Here is an 11,032-nt window from a genome sequence, read left to right as displayed (position 1 = left end):
GTGACCTGGCTGTCCGACAGCGAGGTGGTGCGGGCGCCCAGCCCCGGCTGGAGGGCCCGGCAGTTCCGAGTGCAGGCGGTGCAGCCCAGCCTCATCCTGCAGGATGGTAATGGGCCCTCGCGGGCGCGCGTTCTCCGTCAGGGAGGGGGTTGGGGAGAAACTGCCCGAGGGATGGATGCATGCCGCCGAGGTGCATGACTGCTAGGGGCTTGTCACGTCGCAGAAACGCCACCCGTGTTTCTCCCATCCCCGAGTTCCAGCCCACTCTACCGGAGCCTTCCCTGCCGGAGACCAGCCTTGGCGCCGAGTAGCAGTGCTGAGCACTCAGTGAAAGCTGGCCCCACCCCCTAGTCCGGGTCTTGTGTAGGATACAGTAGCGCTGCACTTGTGATGAGAAATGTTCCGTTCTTTTCCCGAAGACCCGTCTGACATTTTCAGGCGCTTTTCCAGCAAGAAGACTTGATGAACGACACCTCACAGAGTGCAAGTCATGCTCTGTGCTTTTGAGGGCTGCTGACTTCATCTGCTCGGTGACCACCGGCTATGAGAAATGCCCACCTGTAGGTTTTCTAAGGAACTGTGGTTCCAATCTGCTCGTGCAGCCTTATCTTCCTGATAGATTTCTGTTCTTGATGTTGCCTCCCGAGAGAAAAATCTTGGTAGGGTACACAAGAAGTAGATTATGTCTTGAGTCTACGCTATGACAGATATCCTGTCTGGTTGAAAGCAAGGCCTGAGAAAGATGAATAAGGAGGTTATTTCCGGTGATAGTGGACTAATGTGTAGATACCCTTGGGCCTCTGTGAAAGGTAGGATAGGGTTCAGAAAGAAACTAATGGAATGAAATAAGAGTAGGACCCCAGTCTTCCCAATCCCATGCAGGCACTTAAATAATTGAGGTAATTAGACACAGCAGTACCATTTGTATATTAATTTCCTTTATTCTTTTTAGAATACTTAGTTGACTTCATTTGAAGCAACACATTTGAAGTGAGCCAGCGGACACCCAGTTAAATGGCATGCCTAGAGTGCACAGAGCAAGACAGTGGCAACAGTTAGGATTTGAACCAAGGCACAAGTTGCTTCAATACAATAAGGCTCATTTTAAGACCGGCCAATATGACAAATAATGAAATATTTTACAAAAATAATTTTGTCTTGCAGATGAGATCCTGATCACTTGAAATATAAAACATAGAAAGCACGATTCTAGACCTTACACCCCCACCCAAAAAGTCATTTCATTAAAAATTTAAATCTAAATATAAAGAAAACTGGTTTAGCCCTAACCGGTTTGGCTCAGTGGATAGAGCATCAGCCTGCAGACTGAAGGGTCCCAGGTTCAATTCCAGTCAAGGGCAGGTACCTTGGTTGCGGGCACATCCCCAGTAGGGGGTGTGCAAGAGGCAGCTGATCGATGTTTCTCTCTCATTGATGTTCCTAACTCTATTCCTCTCCCTTCCTCTCTGTAAAAACTCAATAAAATATATCCTAAAAAAAAAAAAAATATTTGTATAAAAAAAAAAAAAGAAAACTGGCTTAGATGGTAGTCTTATATTACCTAACAACTTGTAATGAAAATAAGGTACATTTAATGTAAATTTAATGCCCTTTTACATTATTGTATATTTAATGTAAATTTAACATAAATTTACATTAAATGTACTTTTAACTACTATATAGTTTGATAAAATTGATACTTTTACTAGTAAAGGTAAGATTTCCATGTAGTTGATGGGTATTCAGACTAAATTTTTTCTGGCACCCAGACCAAAAAATGTTGACATTAGTATTTAAAATATATTTAAATTGTTTAAATGAATAAATTACTTTTGATTTCCATTTGCTCTCTGCCAGGAATCAATGGTGAAAGAGTGATAGAATAACTGTTTCACAGATAAATAGTCCAGGCAGGCCTGACTATCCCATGCACAGCCACTTTGGCAGAGAGCTGGGACTAGAATCCAGGTTTACTAAATACCAGTTATAACTTTATAATTATAATTAAAGTATTTCGGAGCTGCAAGGGGCCTGTAAGCTACCTGTGTGGTATTTTAAGCCTTTGAAGGTCTGAAAAGAAAGTTTGATATTTACCAAACACTTTGAAGGTGATCATACTGTGTTAAAAAGTATGTGTTTTTTGTGTTTTTTGTTGTTTTGTTGTTAGGAGCTGAATGCTTCACCCTCTCAAGTAGTATCTAATTTCCTCTTTTCTGGGGAATATTAATTTCCTGTCTCTGCTGCATGGTGTGGTCTGCTAACTTGCTATTATCATAATATGGATGCCTGGAAGGAGATATAAAATATTTATATTAAAAGTGCATACACAGTTATGCACACACATCAACAGCACATACCCAAACAGCACAACTTCATTGCTTTGGTTAGAACATAAGGAAGCTGAAGCCATTATTTTATTACATTTCATTTAAGTGAATTAATGACCACCTGTCTTGGGAAACAAATCTGTACACTGTATTACTAATCCAAAAGCTGACTTGTAAGTGAGGGACAAGGAGGACAAGGAGAGATCATCATACAGTGCACCATCTCTGATGGAAAACAACTCGCCCTACTACTAGTGAAATAGTGTCGTCCTGTAATAAAATAACAATAAATCATAGGTTGATATAGAACATTCTTCTTGAATGGGTACACATTTTGCCTATTTTTGACAATATTCAAGTGATATGAAGTGCAGGCATTTTGGCTCCTATTATGCACATTTAAACTATTTGCCCAGAGTCACCAACATACAGAATTAGGCAAAAGTAGGTTTATAGTTGATCGTATGGAAAATAATACAATAAATAATAATACAAAAATAAACTGTTTTGCATACTCACAACTGTAAACCTATTTTGGTTTTGAGCAGCTGTTTCAGGTGGACTTGAATCATTTAAGGACAATAAATAAATAAAAAGATTCCAGAAAGGTAGCTGATTGAATAAACACATCTCATTTGACTTCCTTCTAAAACCTCACTAAGACTACTATACAGGGACCGTGGAATTGTTTCAGATGCTGGAGAGTACTAAATATGATGACTGAGTGAGCAGTTTTATCCTGTTCCAGCAATGGGAAATCAAGGCCAATCCAGTTTGCACTGCAGGAGCCTTAAGAGGAATTAGCAATAGCTGGTACCTAAGTGGAGGCTAAGGGAAGAATACTACTAAAATGAGTAGAATTGGTTGAAAGCCATTTAAGAAGCTATTAAAACTCTAGAACCCTTCTTAATAAGTGAATGCCCATCCAGTTAGTTTGTCTCTGGAGAGAGGAAAGCAGAGGGGTTTCTTGACTTGAGGGATGGCAAGTACTATTGAGTACAGATGTTCAGAATGGAAAATAGGAAGGATGTGTGTGCATTCCCTCCTGGTTCCCAGACAATGAGAGCCAGGCATTTATCCCCCACGTCTTCCCTCCTAGAAAACAGAAAGAATCGGATCTGAGATACCTGCTCAGACATAGAGGAAAGACTAAGATGCTGATCTCTAAGTAATCCTTGGCTTGATCTTTCTGCAGTGAAGCCTGTAGGTCACTAGGTCCCATGCATGTGTTTCTAGCAGCCTTTTCATCCCCCACTCTTAAACAGGCAACCAAGCATTATGAAAAATCTGTGAAAATTCTCTAACGAGATCAAATACTAAAACAAATAGCATAAAGCAACTTGGATGGTAGGATTATCATTAATATCATCAGGGGACTACAGAAAATATTGCATTCAAGATATCCCAGAGACAATAGGATGCTTTCAAAATAAGCAAGAGACAGAACAACACACACACACACACACACACACACACACACACACACACACGAAAAGGGCTCTTGGAATTGAAGACATCCAAAAAACTTAGTAGAAGATCCAGAAGATAACATTGAAAAGTTACAAAAAGAGCAGATAAGTAAAATGAAAACGAGGAAAGAACCAGTAAAGGAACAGTTTAGAAAATCCAACATTGGAATAGTAGCAGCACAGACAAAATAAGGAAAGTGGAGGAAAAGAAAGCACAGCACAGATAATTCCAGAAAATATCCCACAGCTAAGGGATGTAAATTTCCGGATTGAACGAAACCAGAGTTCCAGCAGAATAGATACAAACACTTCCAACCAAAGGCACCTTACTGTAAAATTTCTGACTACTTAGAATTAAGCTTCCAGAAACTTAAAAAAAAAAAAAAATTTTATCCTGTAAAGGAATCTGGCCATGACTGGAATGCTGGGAAATTTGGGAGTGTCTGATCCCATCTCAGTGTAATTACTGGGATTCAAGACAAGACCAGGCCAGACTCTGCTCCCAGCCCCTCTCCCCATTGATCTGTTTTGTATCACTATAGTTTATTTTTTCTGAAAAGTTTCTACAAATGCAATTATATAATATATAGCTTTTGTGTCCACTATTTGGTATCATGTTTTGGAGATTCATCCATGTTGTATCTATTAATAATTTATTCTTTTCCATTGCCCAGAAATAATCCAGTCAATGGACATGAAATATCTGTTCTTTTGCTTAGGTCTTTTTTTCCCCTATTACTTATTTTTATTGTTGGCAGTATTATAGATGTCTCCCAATTTCTCCCTTTTTGCCCAATCCTTGCTCCACCCTAGGCCTTCCCCATACTATTATGTGTACATGGTTTATGCATATATGAAATAAGGTATTTTTAAAATTAAAATAAAACAAATGTCACCCTTCCCAACCTCTTTGAAACCATTTAAATGTTCTTCTATTCTTTAATTGAAGTCATATATGCAACATGTTTATCTGCAAACTCTGTTTCTATTTATAGGGGATGTAATCAACCTTGGTGACAGACAGCTCACTGTTATGCACATGCCCGGTCACTCCAGGGGCAGTATTTGCTTACATGACAAAGACCGAAAGATTCTCTTCAGTGGAGATGTTGTGTATGATGGATCGCTGATTGACTGGCTCCCATACAGCAGGATAAGTGACTATGTTGGAACCTGTGAACGTCTGATAGAACTAGTGGACAGAGGTCTGGTAGAGAAGGTGCTTCCTGGGCACTTCAACACCTTTGGTGCTGAAAGGCTTTTTCGGTTGGCTTCTAACTATATTGCAAAAGCCGGGATATGTCACAAAGTTTCTACTTTTGCCATGCGATCTCTTGCAAGTTTAGCCCTACGTGTAACAAATTCTAGGACCTCACCATAATACCTATTCTAATAACCTATTTAGGTTAATTCTATAAATTAATCCAGTTCACTTTGTGCTGGTTAAAATGATTAATGGTGAGCATTTTAAAAAGTGCTATTATACTACTGTTGTATATTAGAGGGGGGAAAAAAAGTTTGAGAATGAAGAAGCCAAAAAAGAAAGTTCTTAGTTTAATTTTTTTCTTTCCTCCAAATAATAAACCTCTTAAGATTATAATTTCCCAAAGCTGTCATCTTGTAATATTTGCTCTAGAAGTGACATGAAAATATATAGGAAAGCAAGGAGGCATTTTGTAGTAAGAGAACTATCCTTGCCTCCCATTTGTCTTATTTCCTAGATGACCTAGAAAAAGGGCATGAAGTGTTATGTTTATACTCCAAACTTGATATTTTTAGTATATTATTTAAAAGTTAAGATTCTTGGGTTTAAAATACATTAGAACTCGATATAAACTAAGATTTAGAATGACAGCTAAAAAATTCATTGTTCTGATACAGAATTTTTATACTTTTTATTTATTAATGTAATTATCACATACATTATGTGTTGTATTATTTTACTTAAAAAAGTACAATGGAGTTTGTTTTATTGCAAAGCTTTAAATGTAAATTGCAGAGTGCTTCAGTAAAAAAAGGTTATATATTGTTGTTTGTTATTATACGTGTGTAATATTTGTAATCATAAAAGTGAATTTCAAATGTCTGTAATCTAACTACAAATTGTCAGCTTTCTCAAAAGGACACTGTCAGGCAAACCTGAAAAATATACACATTGAGAATAATTTTATTATATCCTGTTTAATGTTAACAGCTATTATAAACAAAATTTTTCTTGTGAAATAGCAGCTTCAATATATGTCATATTTTATAGTATCAAAACAACTATAGAGATCTACAATCTCCTGGTCTGAACCATTCTTTTATTTAACATAACATACACATGTACCACAGAAGACTTTTCAAAATAATGGAAAAATGTGCATTAGATACTGACTTAGAGTGAATTGCCTTTTTAATCCTGATTCACAACACCTATTCCTGTTCAGTATTGTTTGTCCTGAATGAAAGGAAGTTTACATTTGTAAAGTTAGAAGAAAGATTATACCACTATTTAGTAAAATGTTTTGGTTTGGTGCTCTTAACTATTAAAAAATCTTTTGGAATAGTTCATAAAAGTTTTCTTACAAAGTTTTTTCACTGCTTTTTTATTATTGACATGTCCAAGACCAAACTGAAATAGCTTTGGAAATCAGATTTTCAGTTTTAGGAAGGTCCAGCAATTGATTTCTGAAAAATTATGAAACTTTTCCTACCCTCCACCCACCCAGGTTCTTTAGTCTTTTAGTCACTCAACACACACGTGCACACACCCACATGCATACACACAGTCACATTCAAACATGCACAGCATTGTGCTAAACACTATGGAAGCTTAAAAAGTCAAAGAGACTACATCCTAACGAAGTAGAAAGCAAACAAAATGTGGATAATAAATGCAGATTGAAGTTGACATGAATTACACATGAGTGAGTGTCAGGGACATAAATGGAGGAATGTGAAATTGGGTTAGAGAAAGATTCCTAAGGAGGGGATTTGAGTCATTCTTGGAAGGATGATTTTCTAGGTAGTCCAGATAGGAAAGAAAAAGATTCAAGATAGGGATGGAAGCATTTCTGTCTAGAGGAGCTATTCCCTGTGACAATTTAAATTTAATTTTCAGGAATCTTAGATCTTCCAAACACCAAGAATTTAGCATGAGAAAGATGGATTTGTGATTGTGTATATAAGAATAATCTTAATGACAGACAAGCTGTACTGCCACATGTGACCAAATGAACCTTTACTTAAAATCAGTAAGAAGGCCATGATTGTTCAAATGTAAAATATCATGGGCATTTCTCTATGATAGTCATTTAAGGCTGTAGGTCGGTTTCAGTTGATAGTGCAACATCAAGAATATAAATTTGGTTCAGGGCAACTACAAACAATCACTTAATGAGCCTTAAATATAGCCATTATTTTTTATATTAGTAGCACAAAAGAAAACCAAAAGTCCTTAACCATTGACCATTTTATCGTACTTTTTTAAAAGGGTATAGTATGCACTAATTTTTATTAAGAAATATTTAAACCCGCTGATGGTTTTATTTCTTAAAAGTGCAGTTTTCCAAAACACATTGATTTAATTTTTTTAATTTTTCAAATTGTACCAAAACATAAGACTTTGATATTTTACTATTGCTTCAATATGAACAAATTGGGGAAAGCATCTATTATTCATTTAGTCCCATGCCATGAATTTTAAAATGTGCATTGTTTAATTTAATCCTGGCCCCAGTGCCAAGAAATAACTGACAAGCCTCAAACAACACAACTTTGGACAAAGCTGGTAATTGAACATAGGCCTCTCTGCCTCCTAAATTGTGTGCTCTTTCTCCTATTCCTGCACAATAACATAAAATTGGCAAAGTGTATTTTTTTTCCAAGATGCCATATGTGCCAAGAATAAATCAAGTGATGTTAAAGCATAATAATAGCATATTTTTAAAAAAGCTTTAAAAAAAAAATATATATATATATATCAACCTGACAGTGACCCTTGTTGTAATTTATGCCTTTTGGAAATGATAGCATGTAAGTATAATTCAAAGTTGTCAAAATGTAAGAAATTTAGGAATAATTTTTATTATTTTTATTGTTAATAACAATCTTTGGAAATTCATTTTTCTTATTTAGTGTTTCTTTTTAACTGAGACGTCTTAAACACAAACTTTGTATGTTATCCTGATATAGGTAAATAAATGATTACGTGTAGTTGTTATTATATGGATAGTAATATGAATGTGACATGCACAAGTTGTCCTCATAATTTTCAGATAAATGTAAGTAAACGTGTGTGATTACTATTAAAGTGGACATTTTATTTCAATCTCCAATTGGTATGTTTTATTGGTATGTTATAAATGGAAATTTATTTAATTTCTTGCAAGGACATTTTCCCACGTGAAGTGCAGTTTTGAAAAGCTGGTAATAAGATGTCAAATTGATGGGCAAAAATAGAAACCAATAAACCAAAAAATACCCAAATAAGCTTTAGTAGTTAATAAATATGACATTTCAAATCAACGGATAAAGGTAGACTATTCGATAAAAATGTAAGCCACTATAGGGGAGGAAAATATTTTCTCTACCCGTAGGTTCTGTGGCTGGGCCTAACAACTAAACTTACAAAAGACATTAACAGGAGCAAAACATACAATTTTTTTGCTGTTAATATTTTTATATGTACATGGAGGCCTTCATATATAAGAAATAAAAACCCAATGAAGCAGATAGGCTTGAGAGCTTGCATGCCATTAAAAAACACACACACACAAAGATAAATTGTGAAGACAGACATGGTAGGAAAAAGAGGTTTGGGCTAGGATTGATAAATTGTAGGAAATGGACTAGGAAATATATGGGAATAACTAATTAAAAACAAGGGTTATTTTAGTAAGTTTGTTTATGCAAATTAATTTTGATATCAACTGTCTCTAGAAATAAGAATATTCTTCTCTTCTTTACAGGGAGGATACCCTTTTCATGGGAAATTTTATGCCCTGTGTTAGAAAGAGGGAGGTCAGAGAGCCCTTCCTTTTCTCAGTTCCCTTCAGCTCAATCAATATGCCAAAATGAGATATTGTATGTTCTGATTCCCTTCAGTACTTATTAGAAAAATGGGTAAATTATATGAACAGGTTATTCATAGAAGAGGAAACACAAAAGGTCAATAAATATATACAGCTAGAGGCCCACACTACATTCGTGCACTGCGGGTGGTGTCCCTTAGCACGGCCTGCGCCCTCTCACAGCCCGGGATCCCTTGGGGGATGTCCCACTGACAGGGGGAACAGGCCTAAGCCAGCAGGCAGACATCCCCCAAGGGGTCCTTAGTGCTGCTGCGGAGGCGGGAGAGGCTCCGGCCACTGCCGCTGCACTCACCAGCCATGAGCCTGGCTTCTGGCTGAGTGGTGCTCCCCCTGTAGGAGCACACTGACCACCAGGGGGCAGCTCCTGCATTGAGCATCTGCCCCCTGGTGGTCAGTGCGCATCATAGCAACTGGTCATTCTGCCAGTTTGGTCGATTTGTATATTAGCCTTCTATAATAATAATAAAAGTGTAATATGCTAATTAGACCAGACGTCCTTCCGTATGGCCTTCTGGACAAAGCTGGAGCTGTAAGGGAAGCCGGGTCCCAGGTGCCTGCTGGCGACCTGAGGGAAGCCCGGGTGCTGGGTGCCGGAGGGAAGCCGGTGCTGGCAGCCAGGGGAAGGAAGGCCTACTCTTGCACTAATTTCATGCATTGGCCCTCTAGTTTATTATATTAGGACTAGAGGCCCGGTGCACAAATTCGTGCACCAGTGGGGTCCCTAGGCCTGGTATGCAGGATCGGGCTGAAACCAGCTCTCCGACATCCCCCAAAGGGTTTCAGATTGCAAGAGGGCATAGGCCAGGCCAAGGGACCCCACCGGTGCACAATCAGGGCCGGGGAGGGATGGGAGAGGTTGGCCAGCCAGGAAGGGAGTTCCTCTAAAAGGCTTAGAAATTGATAGGACAAGGTACCTCGAGAAGTTGGGGTGAAAGCCTTTTTGATTCAAATCATGTTTATAATTTAGACTACCAAACCCCTCCCCAATTCTACACTGCTAAGCAATTTTCTGTCCCCATATTGGAGAAGATCGGAGGTTATTTAGATTTACCAGGCAATGAAGTAATCTTTAACTTCAGGGCCTGGCATTTGCTGGAGCCCCTTCCAAAGCCCTGGGAGGGGGCCCAAGAAATGTGTTTAAATGGTCATGTTAATTCCTAAAACAAATGTACTTTTAATTCTTTCTCTTAAAGCCCCCAAATTGCATAAATTTCAGGTCCCACAAAATTGGGATCTGCTCCTGACTAGAGGAGTGTTATATGGGGAGGGTAAAAGAGGATCCCTACTCAGAGGAAACTAAGCCTTGTTAAGCGTGGGTCCTATATGGGGATTAAGCAAAGGTTTATGTACAGTGGAAGACTGAACCCTAAATGTTCACACTCCCAGATGTCTCCAACCTAGCTCAAAGAATGCTGGCAGCTAGGATTATATATACCTTTGGGCAGGAGACTGAAAAAGCCTTTTCTTAGAAATTTGACTCCCAAAAGACAAGACTGGATGATACTGAATCTGGAGGCCCCAGGAAAGGGTCCAATCAGATCACCCTACAATTTCTGAACCTCCCTTCCTTGCCACTCTCACACAGGAAACTCTAAAATCTCCCATTCTTAAGTTTAAATACAAGGTGGGACAAAGGTAGGTTTACAGTTGTTCTTATGGAAAAATAATACAGTAATTAATAAATAATAATACAAGAATACATTTTCACATTAGCCTACTCATAACAGTAAACCTACTTTGGCTCCACCAGATAGGTTTACAGTTCTTATGGAAAAATAATACAGTAATTAATAAATAATAATACAAGAATAAACTTTCACATACTCACAACTGTAAAACTATTTTCACCTTACCCCATGTATACACCAAATGCAGCATCTTCTGGGAAAAAAAAAACCCACACACAAAATAATAAATGGAAATAAATGAGAAAAACCACTTAAAGCAGTAAGATAATCTAACAAAGTAGGAGGATATAAAATTAACATTAAAAAATCTATAGTAGTCGTCCCCAGAAAAGATATACAGCTGGCAAATAAGCATATGAGAAGATACTCCACATCATATGTCATCAGGAAAATATAAATTAAAACAATGAGCTAACACTACATACCTATTAGAATGACCAAAACCCAGGACACTAATAACACCAAATGCTGTC

At 37.7% G+C, this 11,032-nt stretch overlaps 1 protein-coding gene across 1 annotated transcript; it reads left to right on the top strand.

Moving 5' to 3' along the window:
- Positions 1-6: 6 nt before the first annotated feature.
- Positions 7-8,112, top strand: MBLAC2 (metallo-beta-lactamase domain containing 2; the record flags this gene model as incomplete). The annotated part of the gene is made up of 2 exons (XM_006775525.2): positions 7-106; positions 4,792-8,112. Coding segments are annotated over 2 exons (486 nt in total), but the record flags the coding sequence as incomplete, so codon positions are not given.
- Positions 8,113-11,032: the final 2,920 nt, after the last annotated feature.

The sequence above is a fragment of the Myotis davidii genome, unplaced genomic scaffold, assembly GCF_000327345.1.
Source record: "Myotis davidii unplaced genomic scaffold, ASM32734v1 scaffold44, whole genome shotgun sequence".
NCBI lineage: Eukaryota > Metazoa > Chordata > Mammalia > Chiroptera > Vespertilionidae > Myotis > Myotis davidii.
The sequence above is the reverse complement of the archived record's forward strand: the minus strand, read 5'-3'. Positions and strand labels throughout refer to the sequence as shown.